The 26,993-nt window shown below is 37.5% G+C and overlaps 1 protein-coding gene across 1 annotated transcript in view; it reads right to left on the reverse strand.

Moving 5' to 3' along the window:
* Positions 1 to 26,993, reverse strand: part of AKT3 (AKT serine/threonine kinase 3) — a gene marked incomplete at its 5' end in the record, with an annotated part of 143,192 nt that overhangs the window by 23,885 nt on the left and 92,314 nt on the right. Inside the window, 4 exons of the mRNA XM_084261784.1 lie at positions 12,484 to 12,612; positions 14,570 to 14,692; positions 22,172 to 22,240; positions 23,862 to 23,927. Coding sequence (XP_084117910.1) covers positions 12,484 to 12,612; positions 14,570 to 14,692; positions 22,172 to 22,240; positions 23,862 to 23,927 — 387 coding nt within the window. The remainder of the gene's footprint in view (positions 1 to 12,483; positions 12,613 to 14,569; positions 14,693 to 22,171; positions 22,241 to 23,861; positions 23,928 to 26,993) is intronic.

Consider the following 26,993-nt stretch of genomic DNA (forward strand, 5'->3'; position numbering starts at 1 on the left):
AATGTAATAAAATTTGTGCATAATGTGTCCACAGTAAATACACACAATGACTTTCTTTAAGTCATTCCTACTCCTCATGGCATTAAGAACCTCCAGAATTTGTAGACTGTGACAAATCAATGGAAGCACGGGGCTCCAGCAGCTCCTACGACCAAATCCACGCCATCAGGGCGAGCATGAGGACACGTCTATACACACTGACCTGGCATTACAAAACCTCTCCAAATAGTCCTTGGAGTTGAGGGATTTGGTTTTAATTACACCGATCATAGGTCAAGAAAGCTTCAACCCAGTGCTAAAATGAACATGACACACAGCTGCAGGCTTTGTACCTATGAATAATTCAATCTTTTGCCTACCATGAGGTGGATACCTGCTTTTAGAAATGCCTACATCCCTTGGCTGTGAGGACCGATACTGCTGTCCCTCTGGCATCTGTGAGGCATCCTTGTACATGTGGAGTGCCAGCATCTGGCCAGGCACGGCCACAGTGGAAATTTTGATCTTTTGGACTTTCTATGCTGCCTTTAAAAGCTGCCTCCACCATCTCCAGCCAGTTTTTGTCTCCTCTGTAGGGACCCATGAATCTGTTTTTAAGCAAATACACTGTCCTAACAGCAGTACCCTCAAGGTCACAGCAGGACCACCAACACCATCATAAAGAGCACAAACTCAACCACTCTGGTATATATTAATATTTTCCTGGGATATCACACAGAAGTATCACACGGAACCCATAAGCTACAAGAAGAGCAACTATGCTTAGTATGTACTCCAGTGGGGTGCATTTTCGTGACGTAAAGATAAAGTGACATGCTTTCTTCCACAAAAGCTGTTTAAATAGTCAGACCATTCAGATATATGACTTCCCTTCCTTCATCTGCTTCACACAGGTATGGAGCCAAAATCCCAAGCCACCTTGTCAAGATCTACACAAGGTTTTAGAGGAGATGAGAGCTCCAGCACGATGTGACTTCAGTGTGTGCATGGCATTTATATTCACTCAGCCCTATTCTACACCTCACATCATCACTGTACCCCAAGTGACTTCCCAGTTTGCATTCTTCTTTCTGTTCCCTCACCACAACTTCCCTTACCTTGCCAAAACTACGCAACACACTACATCAGAGAGTAGAGCAGTACTAAGAAATAAATGAGAGAAATGTTTCACCCTGGGTTATGTTTCATATGAACCAAGTTTTCTGACCTAAGCCACTCAATTGGCACATAAACAGTTATAGTAGCACGAGTGAGAACACAAGGGCAGGCAGCATCACACACAGCATTTCTGCAGAAAGAAATTCTTGTTAAATTCTCCTCTGAAGTCACACCAGAGAAGTTACACTTGCTGTACACACACAGACAGCTGCAACAGCCATGGTCATTTAATGGAAGGATGAAGGGCCTGATTCTCTTCCTGACCTAAAGCATTGCAGCAGGGTAACAGGGTTTTAAAGTGGGCATAAACTCATGGCTGCACTGAAACAATTGCTGTTTTCACAGGCACTGATGCTACTCTAAAACTGACACCTACACCTGCAGTACAAGGACACAGCCCGGATGCTTTTAAAAAAGCTGCAGAGGTACTACTGAAGTTCATTATTTTTCCAGCATCAGGTAAGTATGTGTGAAGTTACATAACACACACATTCCCACACACAAGAAACGTTAGCTAGGCATCTGCTTCCAGGTGTATGCAGGTACTTCAGCGCTTTTATGCTTTAGAGGCACTGGGCAGTACTGTAGCTTCAGCTAAGGGAGAACTATTTATTTACCTTAACAACTTTCATTTGTATTGTAGTCAAAAGGCAACTCAACTCTTTTCTAAACTTACTAAGATAGCAGAAATAGCCACTGCTACAAAGAAATCAAAGTTTTCTCTAGGGACTCCACTGTCTCTGTATAGGAATAGACAGTGCTTCATAAAAGAAGCATCAATACCCACATACAAAATAAAAAATTCAGTTCACAGTCTGAACTTTGCCTTTGTGACAACTAAGGCAACACAAACACAATGCAGTGCAGCTAGGATCACAGGAATTTGATTGTGCTTGCCCCTCACACTAACAAGCAACTTTGCTGACAACTACAGATCAGAAAAAAATCCTTGTATTCGCATTTGTTGACAAAGCAACCTTCTAATACTATTCCCCACAGTTGAAAAGTCCAGCATCTTCAACTTGAAAATATTAGTAAAAAAACATTAGTACCACTGGAAGTTTTCACTTTCACTTCACCAGTGTTGTAGATTTTAATCTTCAGGTTTATCAATCAATACATCCCCAGGTGTCCTTTGCTTTAGGTACGTCACTCCATTGCAAGCCTAACGTACAGTCCACACACTTTGATGTCCATTTAATTTTTATGCCAAAAACCAGTGAAAAGGTATCTCCTCTTGTCTGTATATTTCTTCAGTAGCTAGAGCTGAAAGTTTTCTGGGAGGCAGCAGCTTGAGACACATCTGCAAACCCCCATTTACAAAGGGTTGGTTGGGGCAGAGCCTCAGGAAGCAGGCAGTTAAATGAGTCAGACAAAGAGAAGCCGATACAAACACATGCAACGTTTTTACAAGATTCTGTGAAAAAAGAATAAATTTAGCAGGTTAACCAGCAGTATAACAGGTGAAGCCTGTGACCAGCTTAAGTCAATCATGTGCTTCCCTTTGCCTTCGGTGAAACTAGGATTCTCTGATACTTCACTAATCACAGAGTACCGGACAAGGTGTGATGGCTTCAGACACAAGCTGAGTTGAGTGTAAAAAACAAAAAACCCAACCAAAAGACCAGCAAACAAAAAAACCCCCAAAAAACCACCTTAGTTCTGTTTTTACTGCATTTTCTTGAAAGAAAACATCCCTGACAAGCAGCCTCTGCAAGATTTTTGGTTACACAGCAGAAATTCACACAGCCAAGAAACTTACTTCCCACGGACCTCAAAATGGTAGTTAGTTGCTGTAACTTCTGGTCTCTGCAAGCAGAGACAAATTTAGCAATAACCTTGAGCATGAAAGGCTTCGTACAATCCACTGTCAAACTTCTACAAAGGGTTGCCAACATTGGATTTTGTTTTTTAAAAGAACAATATCAAAATACCAGTTCATACTTTGCACTGGATAACCACAGCAAGTTATAGGAAAAGCAATTATGGTTTTGACCCATTTATGATGTCTCTTAATAGATTGGATATAGACTTTCTGATAGGACATTACAAATAGCTTGTTGCTCAATCAATAATTTTGACAGAACAGATGGGAAAAATATTTAAACATCTAAACAAACTGTCTGCACACCTATGTTGTGAAAGAAAACTGAGAACTTGGATACACCAATGTACTGTTAATTTAAGGGGAAAAAACTGTTTTCAATTAACCTTACAGTTCAGGTGGAGTGTACGTTCCTTAAGCATTCCTGGTAACCCTTCACACATTTTTATTGCTACAGTTGTTGGTCTGCTAACAAATATTCACCCACATACTATACAAGAAAAGTTAGAATGCATATTTGCTAGAACTTTCTATCAGTTGTTGTCACAACTGCAATGACGAGGAAGCTTATCATCTAACACTAATGAACAAAGGTAAGACATGTTTCTTTATAGAAACAGACTTTAACCCAAAGGTATGAAAATCCTTCCTGCAGAAAGGTGTGTTTGCCAAGTATACAAATCCAGTTACTGTATCTTGGTATGACCAGAGAAAGTATTGCTGTGTTAATAGTAAAAATAAAAACACCCACTGACTACTCATTGCTTTTCTCTCTAATTTGCATCTGGCTTGCACTGTTGTTTTACTTCTCATCCTAACACAGACTATCTTCCCAATACAATTCTGTAGGAGAGACTTCCCCCATCTTACCTAGCTTCTTACATAACCTTAGAAGAAAATAACCAACTAAATTTTGTTTCACTTGCTGGCACACATTGTGCTACATCAGAAAGGGTACATTCTGGTGTAAGTGTGAAGTAAGCAAAGTCTCTTGGACTTAAGAACTCCTACAAGGGACTCAGACTTCAGAAGAATTTAAAATCTATTCCATATGGAAAAGGTATTCTAACAAAGGACTGTAAGTAGTAAATGGCAACCCTGGCAAACAAACACACCCCCCCCCCCAACAAACAAACAAACAAAGAAAAAACCCACCCAAAAAACCCACCACAAAAACCCCACAACCTCCCCCCCCCCCAAAAAAAAAGCCCACAACCAAACACCCAGCAAAACAAACATACACAAATACAAGAAAACAGCCACATCACATTAAAAAACCCCTCCTCAAAAGTATAGCTTATTCAAATGGGGAAAAAACCCCACCAAAATAAAACAAAAATACCCCCCCACACACACACACGCACGCAAATAATAAAACAATCCAGAATTAACAGGCACATTTCATAGAAGGCAGCAAGTAAAAGAAAAAGATGCTTTTCATCTACAGAAAGACAGCACTTCTCTCATAACTCTGCCAACTCTACTGCTGGAAAAAACCTGCAGTAGACCTATTCCTATCTGTATTAATTATCACTGCACTAGCAGTCGTCTCCATAACATACACTGCCATAAGATGCGAGATGTGTAAGAAGTAATAAATAATGATAATACTGTGATATTTATTTCTGGTTGCTCATTCTTCCTGAAATGATTTTGAATTTTTACCGATGTTAAACAGCATTTGTTCAGCTCTTGTTTATGCTTCACAGCTCTTAGAAAAACTAAAGGCTTTTGCTGAGATGGAAATAATGTTTGCATTGATTAAACAAAAATTAATGAAAAAAAGCTTCAAGCATGTTATTGAGACAGTCTTTGTAAGAATTGTCATACTTATTTGTTTCACACAAAACTGTGGGGTTTATTAGAAAATTGCTCTTTGCTTTAAAGTTCTGGTTTGAATACAACAGTTTATTTACGGGCAGTGTGGAGCTAATCTGTTTTCAAGGCTTTTGTTTGTCTGATTATTTTTGCATATTTGTTACATCTTTCCCTTGAGAAGTCTGATACTTCATGTGGACAATTAGTTTTTGTGTCTGGTGAGATTAACCAGATTGCATGAAAATTCAAATTCTTGTTCATCACCGGTTATCTGGCTTCAGGAGAAAGTCTAACTCTTGTGCTAATTTATCTGTTGTTGCAGCAACCCTTCTGTAAGTGTAACGGAGCAATGCTTTCCTACTTCATCTAAATGCTCCCCATCTTTTGATCTTGATGCTCGTTACTGCCAGTAAATGATGTTCTGCTCTGGATACCCTGCCTTGTCCACATTCCATCATGGTCATCTCACGGCCCCGGTGGCAATGCCAAGCTGACAAAAATGCCCAAATTTAAATCACTAGCCTTTTTGATGACTTAGGAGCATAAGATGACACAATGTGGTACACTAAAATATAATAAGTGATGACAAAACAGAAAGAAGACCACATTTGAATTTTCACGCAGTGCGAGCGTTTCTAGAGCAAACAGCTTTTTGCATGTCAATTTCCTTTCAACCTAAAAGAAATAAATAATAAAAAATAAAAATTGGTACTTGGAATTCCACGGTAAGGAGAAAATTCCATCTTGTGAATCTCCCGTAAGTCAGAAGGGAAAATATTTTCAGGCATAGATGCTATTCCTCTTCACACCCCCCACTGGTCCTCACCCAGAAATAAAATGTAGCCAAATATACAACAGACAGCTGTTCAAGAGCACACGCCAACACTAAACCACATTTCCACAGGTAAAATAAATTCTACTGTGCCTCTGCTAAGAATCAGATTATGCATGAGGCATCTAGGTAAACAGAGAGTAAATAAACTTGAACTATCCTTCTGAAGCCAAAAGAAAATTAGTTAAGCAAAGCACAACAAAATAACCACGGTGTTTGGGAACTGAACAAACTAACAATACTTTCAGGAAAATAAGCCCAAGTTACCAGAAGTTGGGGCTTTTTGAATTTAAGGAAATGCCAACAATCAAAAGCAAAAGTAGTTGTGTTTCATGCTATATGATAAAACAAACACCTATTCAATTATGAAAAGAAGAACTATGGCATCAGTGTAGGTAGAAGATCTAGCAATTAAATGTTTATTATATTGGATAATTTTATTTTATGGAGTAAAATATGTATCATTATTTTTTTTTTGTTTATATATCTTGATAGATTTGAATGTTAAGACTCCATTTAAACTAACGCAAACGAATAAGCCAATCTTAAATCCTCATTGTAGGGGAGGTGCTTGGATGTGGTGGCCCAAGCACAAAAGATGTTATTTTTTTTATTGTCTCTAATTAGTTTTACATTTTCCCATATGACAAAGAAGTAATGCTGCCTGTTACGGATCAGCTTCAGTTATTCCATTTCATGCGTGATCTATTTACCATTGCAATAAGAGGGTTAAAACCTTCCTTGTGACATCAGAAGCAAAGTACTATCACAATCTACAACACTACCAATATGTGACATTAAGGAATGACCTTTTTGAGAGCATTCTTTGAGCATAGAAAACAATTTATTTGAAGGCATCATTTGAAAAGGAAGAATATGACTACCACCTTTCTGAGTCTCTGGCTGATAAAACTAATGTTCTATCCTTCGATAAGACAACGCTACATAGCATACTTTCCTAAATAATACACTGAACATTCGTTCCTAGGTTCCATTTCTTTCTGTCAGTAAAGTTTTTTGGGTGGGGTGGTGGGTTTTGGGTTGGTGGGGGGGGCTCTATTTTGTTCATTCTAACTTGGCGATCAAAGAATTTTTATTTTTACACTATTACAGAAGTGCATTTTTCTAGGTTTCCAAAACCACCTTATTCAACCTTCCCCATCTGTCACCATCTGCTTCTTTTTAGCATGTACTTTTTGTGTGATCACATAAGCATGTGAAAAATAACTAACATTCAGATGATTGTCTGCTGGTACATTTGAGGACTGGGCATAATAAAAGTGAACTGCCAAAACGTACTTAACACTTCTAATTTTGTTGGGTCTTGCATGTAAGCTACATTTGATTTTCAAACTGTTTTACAGTTGGAAAGTTGATCAGGTACTCTAACTCAACAGTAAAACTGAGACTACATAATTAGCTCTGCACTAAAAAGATTATATTCAAAGAGAGGAACAAAACCCAGAAATACATCCACACGAGTTCACACATCCATCTCGACTGAGTCTGTCTGCACAGTGTTGCCTGAGGCACAGGATAAGATGCTACAAGCAGTCTACTTCTGGACAGTCACAGCCTGTGTCTTCTCTCCAAGCTACCACAGCATCAGGAGTAACGGACTAATAATTGAAAGGGTGCATGAAATCTCATGGGAATGCTGGAGAAGCACAGACACAAAGCCAAGAGTGTAGAAATGCAATGCAATTCCTTAACAACGAGGCAGATAATGCTTATAGGAGCAAAGCAACTTGAAATTGCCATCAAGGGACAAATGCTGGATGGATGGTGGAGGTAGCCATTTCCCAAACTCTATCATCCTTCAGCACAGCATTTCTGCTTGTGAATTCACTTCTTAATGAAGTTTTAATGTGAAAAGAACAAAATGCTAGAGAAAAAAAAACCTTACTTCGCACCCCCCAAAAATACATTAACCTCACTCCAGGAGAATTTCATAAAGGATACTCCTTCTGTCTCATTAAAGCACCACTACAGCCTTTCGTGTCTTTAGCAAAACCACTATGAAATGGAATACCAATACATTTAAATCAATACAGACAGTTTGGTGGAGTGTCTTATTATCCTTTCTCTAAAAAGAAGAATTAACAGAAATTAAGAAAATAAAAAGAAACCAAATAACAACAGCAACTACCCTTTCCCCTAAATAAATGCAAAAAGCCACCAACAATCAATCTTCACTGATGCTCACCAGAGGTGACCATCATGAGCCCTTTAGAGCATGATGGAAGACTCAGCCTAACATGAAGTCACTTTTCCACTCTCCTTGCAGTGTTGTTCCAACTCTTGGAAGTTCATGCTTGCCTTAAAGCCTTTTGAATGCAGATGCCACCTATCAACATCTTAATAGCTGCTTCCCCTTAAGTTGTGCCATTTTCCCCAAATTCCTCTATCTCCTCTTTAATTTTTCTATCCAGGAGTTCTAAGAAATGGAATATAATGACACACACCTATCAATTATATAATAGGTTGCACAGAATTTTAAAAAAACACATCATTTTGATGCCTCAAATATCTTTAAATTCAAATGAAATTTAAAGTAAAAGGACATAAAAAGGAAGCTGCATAAGCTACAACAAATATTATTCCATCCTTCAGTTCCTCTATAATCCTAAGCTCCAGTGAGCTCCTCTTCATTTTAAGTTGCTGATCAATGTCTCCTGCCTTTTCTGTCTCTCTGTAGAACATTCTTTCAGTTTCTATTAAGAGAAAATGAACAAAATAACATAATTATCTTTAGTCCAAATTCTTTTACCTGCCCACAACCATGTTTCTCCTCATAAGAAAAACCTTCTCATCTCTAAACTCTGTTTTCTGGCCCATCAATCTACCTGTGAGATCATTACATTCATTCCATGAATTCTTCTTAACCTCCCTTGTTATCCTCCTTCTTATTTTAACTCAAATTGTTTTCTCTACCCCATCAATATAAAAGGAAGGAAAGATGATGACTTTGGCTCTACTACCCATGCAACTTCAATTTCTTTGTAGCATAACACACTAGCTGGTATTTTTACATCCTCACCTTAGTTAATCTCTCAGTTGGCCTGACTCACTTTATCCATGATGTTGGCTACTTTCATCAAGTTCTTTGAAAAAATGCACCTTCATGCTTTTCCCCACACCTGAAGGAGCTCTTCCATACCATTCATTCACATTGCTACTTCTGTTGGCACTAAAATCCCCATTTAAAACACTGCATGGCTACGTTGCCTGCAGACACTGGAAACATCCATTCCCATGGGAGTCTGTATCAGTGCACTGCCATGGCTCCCTCATGGGAAACTGAACCAAAAGGCCTGCAGAAAGGATGCACCCATCATGACTGACCTAGACGAAAGAGGGGGATGTGAGGGTATGATTAAAAGGACAGATGCTGAATGGATGTCTCCACATAACTGGACAATGTCTTGTGCCTAGAGAAAGGTGAAAAGGTAACTGCCTTTGCACTGACCAGGACCAGGCAAAACGTAAGCATATGCTGCCGTTTGTCTTGGGACAAACAAGCAGGAATTCACCGTGGTAACAGAATTAAAGTCCAGCTGTAACATTAGGTTCTCATGACCTGCAATTTGTCAAAAGGCAGTAATCTGGTAAGGATTTCTGCCCCTGAACTGTAACAAGCAGTGATTTTTGAGCATTCATTCTCTGACACATGAGCGTGAAAGACCATGGAACCCAGTCTTTTGACAGTCCCTTTATCAGTCATCTGTGCCGGGTATAGAAACAGATACAACTGTCTCAGGTGAGCAGCTGTCCAGCCAACACACTGGCAAACACTACTGTAGCAGCAGTGACTACAGAGGGGAAGTTAATTTTTCGTAGCAGTGCCTATATACAGCTAATTTCACCCTTTTAATTAAGAATGTGTGGATAAAGGTGCTGAACCTTCTTAAGCCCTATCCTCGTCTAGTCCGCCTGCCCTAAATACTTTATATCTGAGGTGGAAAGGAATGGGAAGACTTAATTTCCTTCAAGAAAGAGTTGTACAAAATGAATCTCCAAAAACACTCATAGTGGGAGGTGAAGGAGTGGGACTGCTAGAAAACAGAAAGGTAAATTGGGTCAAGTAGCTTGTGGTTAAGTGTCTAAAACCCACAGTGATCCGTCATCTCTCGATGAAAGAGAGCTAACGTTTCCAAAAGTTAGAGACAGAGATTAAAGCAACTGTATGGGACATTTGCACTCTTGGAGACTGTTTACAAGATTGGTGACAAGAATGCCATGAGGATGTAAGAGCTGGCAATGACACCTGTAGTTTATGTCAGTGATGAGAGCATCATCCCTCGTGCTCTTCTCACACAGGAACAGATTCTGGGTGTGTAACGCAAGAAAAGTGGCCGCTGTCCCAACCCAAACGGCTGGATCTGCAACTTCACGTTTCTTCTCAGAAACAGTGTGGCCAGAGGTCCAGGGAAGTGATTGTGCCCCTGTACTTGGCATTGGTGAGGCCGCACGTCAAATACTGTGTCCAGTTCTGGAGTCCTCACTACAAGAAAGACATCAAGGTCCTGAGAAGGGCAACCAGGCTAGTGAAGGGGCTGGAGAGCAAACCTTACAAGGAGCAGCTGAGGGAACTGGGGTTGTTCAGCCTGGAGAAGAGGAAGCTGAGGGGAGATCTTGTCACTGCCTACGATTACCTGAAAGAAGATAGATGGGTGGTGGTCTCTTGGCCTCAAGCTGTGCAAGGGCAGGTTCGGATTAGACATGAGAAAAAAATTCTTCACCGAAAGGGTTATCAGGCACAGGAACAGGCTGCCCACGGAGGGGGTTGAGTCACCATCCCTGGATGCATTTGAAAGATGGGTAGATGAGGTGCTTAGGGATATGGTTTAGTAGAGGACAGGTATGGTTGGACTTGATGATCATAAAGGTCTTTTCCAACCTAGTGATTCTGTGATCCTTCTAAGTAGCCACAAAAGATTCAAAGAAGGTTAAGAATAGGTCTCAAACCCTTAAATGTAGATAACTGCTCGGTGTGCCTGCACTAAACACAAAGGAGATGTCAGAAATTGCCAAACACGATAGCAACAACCTGCATTCAATCTGTATCTGTGGAATCGATGGGATTGGATTCTGCAAAGGAGACCAGGTATCAGTGAGTTTCTCTTCATAGCTAGAGCAGCTGGTGACTCACCAAACAGCTGAAATGAACGAACATACTTAGCCAGCCAAAATTATTTAGATACTTCAAACCTGCAGTGTGAGAGTATAGCTGCTCAGACTTGTATCACTGCTGAAAGAATTAAGGTAGATGGAACCAGATGGATGAAAAGAAAGTTATTGGCTTCTAAGAGCACAAATGTTTCCTTTAGAGATGGAGAAAAAGACTATCAAAAGATTTTCCTATCATCAAAAGTGAGTTTGTTAACTCTACATACCACATTAGCTTATAATCAATTACCAGCAATTTCAAATTTCCTCCCTGAGTGCAAACTGAAGGAGACTTTAAATTTGCTTGAAGAGATTTAGAAAGACTAACAAAGCCCAGAAACATGACCATACTAGAATGGTCATCTCCACCCAGTAGTATCCAGAAGGTGATGTATAGCAGTTCCCTTGACATCCCATAATTATAAGGTTCAGATTAAAAAATAAAAAGCAATCTAAACTTGCTTGTTGCTGCTCCTCAGGATTCAATACTCCTGAAGATAAGAGGGTAAAGAGCTATGCCAAATCCCTGCCTCCTCACCTTCTCCCTTTAAACTAAGCCACATTCTTCTTCAAAGATGGAGTAGAGGCTTTCTGGTGTTGTGCTCCTGCAAAAGGTGGGAGATCCCTAGAAGGATCCTTCTTAAAACAAAGGTTGACTAGAAAGTTGTCCCAGTATCAGGTGTGCAACAATCTTGAATACTGACAAGAATGGAAATAAGGGCTAACTCAGCATCCACAGAATCCTTTCCATTAGGTAAAAAACAATGCTGTCTTTCACATCAGTACTGGAGCTGCATCTGGCAACCAAAGGGGAGGCAGAAAGACATTTTTGAGAACCATGGTCCATACTGTTGACTGAAGTCAGATAGGACAAAAACCTAATTTTGGGAGTAGTTCCCTTGTTTTTTTTTAAGTAGGCATAAGTGGCAGAGCTGCTAGCACTAATACCAGAGCAAGATCATTTGGGTGACTTGAGTTTCCACAGCAAATTCTCCAGTGGTCAAACCAGTGCTAGGAATGGAATCAAAACAATGTCATCATGTCCATCTTTTTATCATTCCTCAATAAGTGAGATTGCTTGGCACTCCAAATGCTAGCTAATGGTAAAGATGGGGTGGCATACTGTGGGATGCCACTTCTGCATACATACTAGGAAACAGCAAGGTTTTGGTGGCCACCTCAGTTTTGAGGTTGATACACTCAACTGTTTAAGAAAAAAAAAAAATTAAAAATTTTATCTTCCTCTCTGTGCAACTGGGAAGTTCAGATAAAATCCAGTGAATTTGGTACCTTTCTATCCCCCCTCGCCTCCACTGAGGCTATATAAACACTAGCTATACAGCTCAGTTAAGCAGTGTCATATGTTCCAAGTGACAGACAGATGGAAGATTATTTTTGAAGAAACCATCAGAAGATAAAAACTTTAACAGAGGAAGGCAAACATGAGAAGGAAAATGTATGTTAGAGGCCTTTTTAAATACTAAGCAGCACAGCATCAATACACATACAATCACCAACAAGCGGCACATGCAATTCTGAGTAACTGCATAGTAGTATTAATCAGGCAGACTGTTAGTTCCTTCTACAATGAAGAAGTTTTGGCATACAAACACCGTGGCCTACAATTAAATGAAAAATAAACATTTTATACTGTATTACAAGAGTATATTCTAAATCATACCTCAGGCGCCAGGTATTCTGGAGTACCACAGAATGTTTTCATAGTTGCTGCATCTGTGATTCCTTCTTTGCAAAGTCCAAAATCTGTAATTTTTATGTGTCCATCTTTATCCAACATTAGATTTTCTAACTGTGTGTTGGGGAAAAAAATCGTCCCTTAGTATTTAAGAGGACAGGCTAATGCATTACTGTTTTTTTGTTTAAAAAGGTACAGAGTTATTGCTTGCAATAGAATGTAATTTGTAATTTAAAAAAATAATTACAGCATCTATTATAGTACAGTACTTAACAGTGTTTACCTTTATAGAACTTAAATAATTATTTAATACTATAATAGAGTTTACAATAGTAAATCCCAGGTCAATCAAAGCATGGTCTTTTATTCTGAAGTTTTACAAGTTTGGTGCAACTTCCATAGAAAGAAAGTAAAATATGTTTTTTTTTAAATATTCTTAAGATGTAATCAACTAATTCAAGCTTACAAACATGGTCCTCATTTCGTTAAGATTTCATAGGGTTCCTTTGCGGTTAAATCACGTCAGTTTACAAAGATGCATTTTACTTACTACACTGTCATGAAACAGTTAGTATATATCCATGTTTTTAAAATAAATCCTTAAAATACTTGACATTTCCACAACCTTTTCTATAAAAGACAAAAATGGAGGTAGAGAAGCTACTGATAGAAACAAAACCACAAGCTAAATTCCTCTTCGTATGCTTGCAAAGGACACTGTTCTTGAATAGTTTTATGTGTGAAACATGAAAACAGAATATAGCCTGTTAAGAGGTACTTAAAGAACAGGAATAAAAACTACTGCAATATTGACTGTGGACTATCTCAAAAACATGGCTAACGCCACTCTTGCAAAAGCTTTTTATTAGCAATTTAAATACAGATATACCTAAAACCAAGTAAAACTCTGCACAACTTTTCTCAACAGATGTGGTTTTTTCTTATTGTAAGGTGTGTAGGGAAAATAGCAACCAAGAACACTGATAGCCCTGTCTTCCCAAGTCTGCAGAAAGCCTGAAATACTATTCAAAGTTATATATGATAAAGGTATGTAACGGTGTCATACAAAAAAAGATGCAAAGCAGATGACACCAGCAATGAAACATTTATGAAGTCAAATTTATCTTATTCTTTTTTTTTTTTAATTTGGAATTTAAATCAAAAACCTTGGCCTATATCATTCCTTGAGCAGACAATCCCATGTGTTTCCATAGCATGTCATGTTATTACAACAAATTCTTCTACAAGCAGGTAATCCAGTATTTTGTTTCCTGTCTGCCTCCCTTTGCCTCCTTTCTCCTCAGTTCCCTTACAAAGGAGTCCCCGAACAAACTCCACTGCTGCCCGAGTGTGGAGGAAAGCACAATTTCCCCCACAAAAAATTAAAGGCTTTTCACAGAAATACACCAGTTTTCTCATGGAATTTAGAGGTTCCTCCCACGTGAGTGAGAAAATGCTCCTGTTGAAATCGGAGGCTATGGCCATACTGTGTCACAGAGTTCCTGCTGCATAACATAAGAGGAGCTTCAGGCCACAGAGGATACAGAACGGTGTATGCAAGCAAATATAAGACAAACTACATTCAAGTACTATGGATCTTTCCCAAGATACAAAAGACAACATAATTTTCAGGTTAAGGCTGAAATTCTTTTCCTGTTGAAGTATTCTGAATTATTTTAAATGTTTTCAAATCATACAAGAACACAACTCTCTGATGGGCTAAAGAGAATGAAGTCACATTGTCCCGATTCCCCACTTCCCTTGTTAGGGGGCACTGAGCATTATATTTGGGATTTGAGCTGCAATCCAAGTTAGAAGTAATGTGGGGGGGGAAAAAGATCAGAAGTTTAGATCTTCTTCAAGTTGTTTTTTTTTTAATCAAGTTAAATTCAAGTACTGCATCCACCTATAGATTACTGTATCACAGTTTCCTTCAGCACACACAGAACTTTAAACACAGATTTTTTTTCCCCATTAACTCTGAATAGTGTGACTTTATAATTACTTTGTGTTTGTCCCAATAGTCTCTGCAAAAACAAAAATTTGATTACTTTTTTTTTTCTTTTTTTACCTTGAGATCACGGTACACAATCTTCCCCGAATGCAGATAGTCCAGGGCAGAGACAATTTCTGCACCATAGAAGCGTGTGCGGTCCTCTGAGAACACCCGCTCTCTCGACAAATGGAAAAACAGCTGCAGGGTAAACAGCAGGGACAGGATTGTAATAATTACTGATTTAGTGGGGGAAATTAACACAAACATAAAACACCTCTCATCACCATATTGTGATGATAGATAGTGTACTCTCAGTGGACACTCAGCACTCTTAGACAGCAGCTGGCTTATCTTTTCCAGGTTTCCAAAGGGAGAAAGCGAGCTGTTAAATCAGCGTTTTAATCAATATACCAATCTTGTTTAAGGCATTCTGCTTGCTACTCATTTAACCTTCAGTTACCAGAGGAAAAAGAAAAAAAAAAGAAAAAAAAAAAAAAAAAAAGATGTAGCAGCATCATTCTCTACTTCTCCCTCCACCACTTCCTCAAATTTTATTTTTGAGCTACCGAGAAGTATCATTAAAATACCCAGATTCTGGTTCCACCTTAAGTTTTTCAGTAATTTAGTAACTTTTCTTTGAACTGAAAAAAGTCTAGTTCTTCAGTAGGCTTCGACTGAACAGGCAAACTGACATTTCACAAAACCAGCACATTCCTACTGCTTGCAGTATTGCCAGAAAGAGCAAACCAACAACTGCTCAGGGCTTACAAAAAGGAATCTATGTTTTTAGTGTATTTCTTCACTACAATGAAGACATTTCTTCGGGGGTTTTGTGTCTTCTTTAATACTTTATAAGTAGCAGCACTTCGCAGACACTTTTCCAACTGAGGTCTTTCAGTTAAAAAAAAAATGAATCATTATGTATTGCCAGTAACTTCAGCTGCAATGAAAAAGCATGAGGTGAAGTTCTGCAAGGTTATTGGCATCATATTGGATAAAGTAGCACCCTCAGAACCTGGAACAACACCTAAAAACAAAGCAGAATTTGGCTATTCCAGTCAAATGCCCTCTAAAATGGGTCATTTTATTTACTGTGTTAAGAAAGTTTGCGAAAATACTTAAAGATTAGTCTGTGCTTGTATACTGCTTTAGAGTTAATGGGTCATCTGCCTTAGTCCTTCAAGTTAGGTGTTTTCAGTTTTACCTCAAGAGCTAACCATAAAATAGAAAAAGAGAAAACGCCATCATTTATAAATTAAATACAGACAGGGAAACCTGTAACAGCAGTGCAAGTTCTCTTTATTGTCACTGTTAAAAATATCAAGCAGAGGATAACTCCAATATGGCAGGGGAAGTTCACAATAATTATAAACCCTAAACAAAAAGGAACCAATAATACTAATAATTTTTAAAAGTGCTTAATCTGTTAATACCTACTGTCATCTTACTTTACACCTGTAGAAAATCTACACAGCACAGGACAGTGTAAGAATTACTTCACCTATTTGCAGTGTGGGGACTTTTCAAAATGTAATTAAAAGGTCACTCCTACAAACAACCAGACGTCAACTTATCTTCTGACAGTTGTGTTTCAAAAAATGTTTTATTACTTTCTTCTGAGCCTGACCAAGCTTCCTGTTAAACTGAGCCTTTCGGCAGCGTGTACTTGCATGTAAGCAGAGTCTCCACATAAAACAAAAGCCACAGTATGATTTGAGGGGAGCATTTCAGGTTTCCTTCATTGAACCTGCACGCCCCTTTCAACTTCTTTCTGCATTCTGGAGACACCCTGTATCAAATCGCTGTACCCACATGCCGAGGAGGTGCTTCAATTGCTCCTGATGCTGTTCCCCTGTATCAGATGGGATCTCTGGTGGTGACATTAGCCCTCCCTTCAGTAACCTGCAGTTCATACTGAGGGCTGCTTAACTGCCAGTGCAAGCAGAAAAGCCATACGGACTAAGCGACTGTGTCTGCCTTCAGGATGTGCCTCGCACCTCATGTAAAATTGGGAAAAGAGTACATGTATTTCTCAATTTGTGGGGCCTCTTCCAGGCATTTTTTGCAAGATCTAAAGAGGAAACAAACACTGCTAAGTAGAACTTCGTCCAAATAAAGCAAAATGCAAAATTTATGTAGTTTATGCATTTATGTCTGGTTTGTAGTCGCTTTCATAAAGAATGAGCTAATGTCACTCATTTTTAAGAGTGCTGTTTGTTTTGATGGACTCAATGTAACTCAAAATAAAGTCCAACTTTCATGTCCCTTTTTAATGTGTACAAATAGCAGACACATTCTAAAAATTTACAATAAAGCCTCCAGTCAGCCTTATATTCATATCTATGCGAAAGGACTATTGAAATTTTCTGTATCAAAGAGACTAATCCAGCAGCTGAGCAGCAAAGCCTTAGAAAATTCTAAAACCTCAGCATACTTATCAGCAACAGATGCATTAGTTTCTGTGAAAAAGTGTCCCAATTGGAATCTGAGTTGATAACCTGACAAGTTAACGACAATTTATTTTCTGTAGTATGTATTTCCAACAAAATATTCTTGACATTCATTCATAATACTAACTTTGAAGTAAAATGGCCATCTAGAAACAGCTAGCAACAGTTCTGTTTGCCAGACTGAGTTCCCAAGTTAGTTATTTGAACGTTACATATGACACTGTAGTCGCTCTTCATACGCATTCTTTATGCTATTACAGCACTCATTAAAACATACATAATGGTTTTGAATGAAGAATGTACACTTAGATATAAAAATGTGTGCTAAAAGTTAACTCATACTCAGATTATGCAAAAGACAGTAAAGGAAACTTTACAATAGAAAAATCTAATTCAGTGAGATTACTGTATTATTTTCAGCTAGTTTTTTAGTTGGTTTATTACTTTGGAATAATTATGCCACCAGGCTTTATTTACAACTGTCAGAACAGAACGATTAGATTTATTAAGTCAGAGAAGGAAAAGAATAAATCTGATGGAAGGTTATTAAAAAAGATTCCAACATTTGCACTATTTATTGATTTACAGTTATTAAATATGTGCTATAAAGTCATTGGAATTGCAATAGAAATAGCTTTGGCAGAAAACAAGCCATTTTGCACATAGCGTTTTTGATGGCATACATGAGGGTGCTACAGTTACAAGCAAGGACTGGTGCTACACATTGTCTTTATTTAAAAGCTGAAGAGCAATGCTGCCGTGGGATTTTTTTCCTAATAAAAAAATTTAATGGCAAAATTTTAACAAATAAAACCAAAGATCAAACAGAAAAGTATTTTCAACAGCAGATGAAAGCATGTCAAATATATAAAAGACATAACTTTATATCAATATATATGTTTAACTCCTAAACACGCTACCGACCTATTTAGCATGTAGAATGCTGTATGACTGGCTCTTGCTGTTGTGTATCGGGTTTGCTCAGCTCTGCAGTTAAACACATTTTATATTTGACTGTTGATTGACTCATTTGCAAAGCATTTGCAGTAGCAGCCTTGAAATTTTAAATTATTTGTTTATTGTTTCAGACTTTATACCACTTCTAGGCACACCCTATACCCAAAAGAATCACAATACGCTTATCTTGGACTATTGTAATTTTAGGCTAAGGAGCATTCCCTCATTTGCTTGGAGTTCAGGAAAACAAAGCAGGACACAACAGAGATAAAAATCAACAAGCTTACAACAATATTGTTATTTTTCTATTAGGTAGGTCACAAATCCTTTTTTTTTTTTTCTTCCCTAGACAGTAGACACTTGTTTAATTACAACCAACCATTTAGTTCACTCTTGTCTAAGCAATGTGAGTAAGAGCTGGGGGGGAAGCCAAGCGGAACACAAATTCAGAATTCTGGTGTGGAGAAACCATCTGAACAAATTTTAGAGCTTAATTTTCATATATAGATCATCGCCAATTAAGTTTGTTACAAAGTATAGCATTTGGAATTATCCTGAAAGAACAAAGCAAAGAAGTTTATCAACTTATTAGTCAGCTGAATCAGTGTACTCTGCAGAGTAATGTACGCAATAGAGTTCATTCCTAAAGCTTTTCAGCCTTTAAAGAAAATACTGGAAATAAAAAAATGGGAAACATACACTCCAGAAGTATTCCCCAACAAGAAAGAGGCATTCTTAGAATACCATTTTTATACTACACTTTACACCATTCTGTATGGCCCAGAAGCTGGGGGAACACAGTAATGTATGCAATGTACTGCTACTAGCCTACTGCAGGCACTCAGGACTTAAAATTATATGGGTACTAGCGGGGAAACCATCAATACAGCCTTACACATTTTTTCAACATGTGTAGGAGAAAGACAGCATAAAGCATACAAAAATGAAGGGGCTTCCTGTTCTTTAGAGTAGGCCTGTTTTCATCTATAAGTACTGACAGTCTTTCTAATTTAAAAATACTGACATGAATATCTTATATTTTGAACCAAAGGGAAGAACATGGTTTATCATGTGATACTGCATGTACTTTTTTACCACACTCATAAAATATGATACCTTCAAGTCTTGATAATGGGATTTAGTCACCTCCACTAAGCCTGATGATTTTTTTTCCTGAAATAAAATTTCAATGTCTTAATGCTATTTTAATGTAATTCCTTCAGTACAACAAAGGTATTGGGAACTAATCACAATGTTAGAAGTAGCCTTCTAGCCCGACACTGCAACTTATTTTATGATCAGTGGGCACGGCTAAACATTTCACCCAGAGAATCCAACAGGCACACTAAAGCGAGACAAAGTTAAGCTTTCAGACCACAACAAAGATTTCAAGGCTGGGACCTCTGTGGCAGCACAAAATTAACTGTAAAAGTTGTCAGTATAATATAGTCAATATTTCCATCTGAATAATTTGCTTGAAAAAAAAGTCATCTCATGTTTTAGTTTAATACATTTAGCTACAGAATATGCTTTTTTTAAGTCAGGAGAACTTGATGCAGTAATACTTCGTACATTGTAAAATTTATATAGTTAGATTTTATTTATAACATCTTCCCTTATTAACTAAGCCCAAGTAATTTGAAGTTACATAGACAAGGTGAGGCACAGATAAACTGATACACCCCTGGTGGGACATAAAATTCAACACTGGTCTAGACTTTTAACAGGTATAAGAAGATTAAAGCTTAAAATTATTTTAATACCATTTCTCCTCCTCTAGGATGAAAGTCAGTGCTCTTTCCCTTGGTTGTTTTCTTTCCTAATCACAGGAAAAGGAACTGAAGAGTCCTAGTACTGACTACACTTTTCACTACTGTAATAGGGCAGAAGCCTAAATTGTGGCATTTTCTAGCTTTCACCTGGGTGAGAGTCAAGAATACAGCAACAAATTTCAGAAACTCCTTCATTCAAAGAACTGTTTAGGCAATGTGCTCCTGAAAGACATAACCGTGAAAATTCCCAAACGGTTGACTCAGGCACAAGTGTTGAACTAAAAAGAAATCTTTGATCTAAAGGAATTTTAAAGAGAACCACACTGAAGGTAGTACAGCTCTGAAGAGAACCAAAAGCAACAGGGTACTGCTACAGTCAATTTCCCAAGGGAAGGATATAATTAAAAGATGAGTTTTCAACACCTTCAACAGTGAGAAGGCATTGTAAGGAAATGAAACTTCCTTGGAACACAGACAGAACAGTAGAGGAAAGCAGCAAAAGAAAAAGGTCTGTGTACTATATAGGAGATATGCTTACAAACAGCTAAAATGCTGGCTAAACTCTGTGCCACTTACTTTCAGTAGTTGTGAGTTAGTAACAAGGCTATTTTTACAACTATGAAGTCCTCTCTATTTCTTAGCAACAGTGATTCAAGTCTGAAATTCACAAGAACTCAAGATTTTCCTATTAAAAGGACAGCGCGTCCAATTTACTAATCCAGATCTCTAGTCAAAGAGAAGGATGTAAGCAGATCAGGAGTTTCTTCAAAGAGAACTGCCTACTCTGAAAGGCCATTATTTCCCACTGTGACAAAAAAATTCACTGAATTAGGGAGCCATCAGCAAAGAACACAAGCAACAATGACAAACAAGAGCATCATACCTGGACAAAAGCAACCCACTCTTTGCAAAGTACAATGCAATCATTCAAAGCCCAATAAGCAAAAGCAGACTGCCACCAAGAAACCCATGATGTAAGAGGTTTGTAGCAGTTGCCACAAAGGTGCCAGCCAATGCAGAGTAACGCAAGCCACAAGCCTGATCAAAACACAGTATCAGAGTATCTTCAGCCTTAAAGTAGTTGAAAACATTCTCTTTGGCCTCTGTTCTGCCTTCAAATAGGCCAGAAAGGTATCTAAATTAGAGGCCAATGTTAAAAAACACTTTCAAAATTTACAACCCAAAGATACAGAAAAGAAACAAGGTCTTACACAGAGAAAATGAGGAAGAATTAGCTAGTTTATTAGGCATGTTTTTTAAAACTCACTGTAGATAGCACTGACTTAATGATTGCGATGTAAGTTCAATGTCAAACAAGCCAGCTGAGTGACCAAAAGAAGGCTGTTATCCCATCACCTCTGAGGAAGATTTCTGTGCCTAGTTTAACTACCAAAATGGTTCAACACCTGTGATATCCAGAACTGGATTTATACAAACTGAGCGAAACAAGCCTTCCTCCCATATGAGAGCCCTTTAGCACCACATTTAGATGCAGCTGGGAGAGGATAGCCATGGAGGAGTTAGGGTGTAAATGGGCCTCAGAGGAACCCAGAAATTGCCAGAGCAATGAATGTAAGACAAGCAACCACTCTGAGGGTGCTCAGGCATTAGGGTTACAGACAAAGGTGGTTTAATTGTAACAAAACACAGGAAAAAGAATAATGCAAAACATGCTGCAACAATTCCTGAATGAAGAAAAAAATTTATTATGACAAAAAAACAAAACAAACAAAAAAACCACCCCAAAAAAAACACCCCCAAAAAACCCCAAAAAGGTAGTGGAAACATCCCTTTATTGTATAATGTGGCATACAGTAGGCAAAATAAGGAAAACACCTTAGTTCATGTTGTAATGAGATACAGTATAAATAGCAAACAGCACCTAAAAGATAGATAAAAGCCCTTTTCGTAGATTGTAATTCTCTTTAATTCCATTTGACTGGCACAGGTTTTGATGTTCCATTCTTCAGAAAACAGCTGGAGGACAGTAAGGGCTTAAAGGCTAATGACATTTTAAGAAGTTCAGCACTTTGGAATTTCCCCTTCAAGCAAGTGAAGGGGAAGGTAGCAATGAAAAATATGAACACTTTTTTCTTATAGGTATTTGCCACAGCTATAGCAAACAAGAGAACACATATTTCGCATCAGGACAGAAGCTAGATGAGTCAACATTATTTTTGCTTGTTTGCAGTAGATTATGACTATTTCATGCCAAAGCATGCTATAATATGCTCAAAGAAAACACAATAAACAGACTCCTTGTAATTATTTCTCTGAAATGAAATTATCTTTCAAGATACAACATCTAAATTTTCAAGAATAAAACAAACTTTTGACAGCATAACACATACCTACTTTTTTTAAAATAAAATAATTTTAAAAATAAAACCCCCCAAACTCCAAAGATACTAGAAAGACAAGAAAAAAATATATCCTTTAAAATGTAAGCCAGTGACAGCATTACCATTACAAGTGCATAATATCTTTTTTAAACTTACCTCGCCTCCGTTAACATACTCCATCACAAAACACAAACGATCCTTTGTTTGGAAGGAATATTTCAAGGACTTGTAAAGAAAACAGCAAAACCAAACCAATTATCATCTTGTATTAACCCAATTTCTAGCACTTAATCTGTAACAAAATTTAATTTTATTTACTTAAGCAGACAAATTTGACTTGGTGAGAACTTTCAGAGTAATTAAAAGTGTGACTTCCTATCTAGAGTTTGAGATGACAACACAAAAACCCTTCATGTTTTCCCTCATCTCCAGTACATGGCAATTGATATGAAAATACCATGCTTATTACAATAAAATAGCTCCTAAAATACACATTTTTCTACTGCATTTCTTAGTGCTATGCATGGTACAACTGCTATTCTCACTCATCATACTTTATGATGTCCATTTCCACAATGTCCATGAAAGCAGAGAACACTATGTTGTCTTTAATTTCTCCCAAATAAAATTTTAAAAGTGATCTTAACCTCCAGCCTGCTTTCATTTCCAAAAGAAGGGCTCTCTAGTTTCAATAAATAAGCAATGCAAAAAACAGAGTGACAAATTCATATATTTATTTGAGTATAATTTTAAAATCATAACAAGTGATATTATCTTTAAAGTTTTTAATTTTCAATGCTGAATTGATTTTGCTTGGAAAAAATTAGACCACAGAAAATTCACATAAACAGGCTAAGCCTGAAAGAAATTAAATGCAGCACAACTACACATAACAAAATCATAAGGACATGACTTCAATACTGCATGTTTTCTTAAAATATCTGGTTATTAATATCGAAAAGACAGAAAGATACAGCTGCATGGACATTGTTGCATGATTTGACTGTAATTACACCCATTCCTGCTTACTTTTACACTCTTATTTAAGAAACTTTCGGAGATTACATTTCTCTTGAATGAATCTGCAAGAACATTTTGGCCAAGCAATGTAAATGCAATCCTCTGGTTTCTAAAAAGTTTGTTTATGATTTTCTAAATAGGAAAGCTTTCATGTTATACTTTGATATTTTAACAAAAAAAGGAAAATAACTTCCCTCTCTTAAAATTCAACATGCTAATCGTCTTTTGAAATCAATGAAAATATTTTTCTAATACGTCCTCAAAGGAGAAGAATCAGAATTACTTCCATAAAAGAAAGTCAGTTGGAAAATTAGAACCATTAATCATAATTTGCTATGAATCTCAAAATTTTCATCTTTCAATGTTTTCCTTCTATAAGTATTAACCATATGAAGACAAACATATTGAAGTAGTGGGGGCTGATTTTTATTATTCCCTGGGCTACTTATGTTGAACAAATAGTTATTTTTATCATTTTATTGAATGCTTAACTAAGTTTTCTTGGTAAAAATTACTTACTTGACACTATGTAAAATAAATAACTTTTATTTTAAAAATGTTCATATAGAAATATTGCACGAGTTACTCCACAGCTAAATTTGTTTTCAGTGTAGTTAAGCTTTACAAAATTATAAGAAACTTTATTTCTGAACACTTAAACACATATTCTGATAAAGGATATCAAAAGCACCAAATAGTTACTGCTTGTTTACAAATTATCTTAAGAAAGACCTCAAAATTTGTTTGTAAATTATGTTCATAATGGAACATCCACCATGTTGAACGTTACCTGCTAATACACTTAAAACTATTTCCTGATACTTACTGTTAAAAAAGGGTGTCTGGTGTTTTTCAATACTCTACTTTCTGTAAGTGTATGAGCCACTTCATCCTGAGAAATAGTCAAAAAAGTAGGTCTGAATTAATACATAAAATTGTTATTTGATTAATTATGAGGAAAAGGATAAGACCTCTGAAAAGAGAAAGTTGCAATAAAGTTTTGGGAAATGAATGAACCTGAAAGAAATAGGAAAAATAGTTCACATTTTCTGAAAAAAAAATATTTTAAAGCAAATTTAAGTTTGGCAAAATAAAATTTAACATTTTTTAAATTTTATTTTACTTTCTTGCTTTATTTCTTTTATTTTATTCTATTTTATTGCTTTAAAATACTCTTGTCTTTATAAAGCAGAGGAGGAAGTAATTATAACACTGGATTTGATAGTTTAAAAATACAGTCATCACAACTTTGCAGTTCTGGTATGAATCATCTGAATAGCATGTCTACAGAAAGACTGAAGCTATTTGCAGGAAACATACACACATAGTAGAATCACAGTATCACAGACTAGTTTGGGTTGGGAGGGACCTCAAAGTTCCAACCCCCTGCCAAGACCAGGTCACCCAAAGCTCCATCCAGCCTGGTCTCAAACACTGACAGGGAGGGGCCAGCCAGTTTCTCTGGGCCACCTGTGACAGGGCCTCAGCACCCTCACAGTCAAAAATTTCTTCTAATTTCTAATCTAAATCTACCCACTTTCAGTATAAACTCATTACCCCTTGTCCTATCACTACCTGCCCTTGTAAACAGCCCCTCATCATCTTTCCTGTAGGCCCCTTCAGGTATTGGAAGGCTGCAAGTAACTGACAAGAAGAAAGTAGGGAAAGAGGATGGCGGGAAGAGGACTCGCCCTACACTACAATGGTGAGGAGAGCTGCTAAGGACTAGGGAATAAAGCAGTCATGTAAGAGGTTCAGATTATGAATACATGGGCATTTTATACAATTCTGCACGAATACATGCTGTGAATCTCCCTCCCCAGGCTGCAACAGGCAGAAGCTAAAAAGCTTGAGAGCCACTGGGGTGCTTTACCCATTTTCTGTAGCACTAAACTACCACTGAATAATCTATTGTACAGAACTGAAGACTAACTTACTGCAACTCAAATTCCAGCCATAATTCTGCAGAACATATTTAGTCAGAGAATACTTTGTCATTGCTACAAATAATACCCATATAACATTATTGTACGGCACATGCTTATCAGACTATGCTCTGAAGATAAGGTATTATTAAACTAGAAAGTAAACACAGATGTCAGAAGTTTTAAATTAGACTTCAAAAATTGTCAAAATAGGAAGTTAAACAACAACAACAGAGTTAGTGGTAATAAATGATGATGCCATTTAGTTGAAGAACAGTGCTACACTCAGTGTATACACTACAAGCACATACAGTGGGAAACAAAAAAAAACCACCAACCAACATTTCAAGAAGAAAAGCATGCCTGAAGGTTTCTTTATTTATTTTTAATCCTTAGTGGTTTACCAGATATGGGGCATAAAAAGCTGGCAATGGCCAGCTTTTCTGTCATTGCCTCAGAATTTTGTAATACTGGTAGCAATTCTCTGGTAAGTGCACTAATAATCTGTCATGAAAATTTAGGATCAAGAGATCTGGTCTGAACTGGGCAGATGCTATACAGCCTTCTAGATACAGCTGTCAACACACACTTTTCTGCTTCATATTGTACCATCACAGGTATAACCTTCTTTAGTGTGTATTATACAACATTATAGGCTGCGTTGGGACTATAGATCTATTTTACCTAGTGTCCATATCTTTAGAACTAATCTTCAGAGTTAAATGTTATTGATAAATTCCCATGACCTATTTACACACTGCCTGGGCTAGATAGCTATGTTCAGGTTCAAGTCTGCTATTGTTTTCAGTTTGAGGAGGAGTGGAAAAATGGTATTTGGTGACTGTAGGAAACAAAACATTATGATTTCATCTGTGAAGATCTAAGCACAGTCTATTTATTCTTTCATCAGCTCTTTATCAATATACAACTATACTATGGAAAACCTAAGATGACTCCCTTCAAAACAAAATTCCAGTTCTGAGGAAGTCCAATGTAAGAAACTGAGGTGCTCCCATTTTCATCACAGGATGAAAGGCACGTTTCCTCACATGCTTAATCTTCTTGTTAGTCTCCAAGTAGGCAGAAAAACAGACCCTGGTCTGCTTCAGGGAGTGCCAGGTTCTGCCCAATCTATCAGTGAGCTAGCTTTCTTTTTTAAGGTAAACAGATCAATGAACAGTTGCAACTCTGATCTCTTCAAAATTTCTCTGGCTTTATACATTCTTCTGTGAAGAATTTTTGCTCTACAGAAGACAGAGTTACCCAAGATTCAATTTTAACCTTTCTAAAAATTCAATGATATTGTAACAGCCAGAAAAGTAAAAGGGAAAACCCTAAAATTCAAAAATGTGGTTTATATTTTATTGACACAAAGAAAGAAGCTGAAATGTTCTGAAGGCTGGAAGGGTATAAACAAGCAGCAGCCAAACAGGAGGTCATAGCAGTCCAACATAAAACTGCCCCGAGGACCCCCTGGGTGAGCTGAGCTGGAGACTGGCCCATGAAGCAACCAGATAGACTCTGAAACCCACAGGGCAACCCACAGAGATTGCTGCCATTTATACAGTCTTACAAGGAAGGCCACCAAGATACTCCTTCTCATCCAGAAAAGGGACAACGCAGCAGCAATACCCTCTATTCATTCTGTGTCTCCTGATTATGAGGAAGGAAAGGGCATTCTCTGTTGCTGTTTGTCCAAATCATATACATGCCGACGAGCTTGCTGGAGCGCCCGAGACAGCTGCTAATGTCACACAGAACTCACAGGTCAGTGTCTTCTCTGCTGAAGACATAAATTTAAGTCTCTCCCCCTGCACCAGGGCTGGCTTTAATGAAATTCAAGAAATGTAATTGGTTTTGGGGTTTCTACTCCTCTATGAAATGTAATTGAAACTGATCAACGCATTCAGAAGTTATTAGAAAGTGAGTGACAGACAGACAAATGAACACAGAGATAGACTGCAAAAATCTTAAGCCCCGTTTTATAGGTCATTAGGAAAGTTAGAAAAATCTGAAATATATTTTACAATAAA

This window comes from Gallinula chloropus (genome assembly GCF_964237585.1).
Source record: "Gallinula chloropus genome assembly, chromosome: 3".
Taxonomy (NCBI): domain Eukaryota; kingdom Metazoa; phylum Chordata; class Aves; order Gruiformes; family Rallidae; genus Gallinula; species Gallinula chloropus.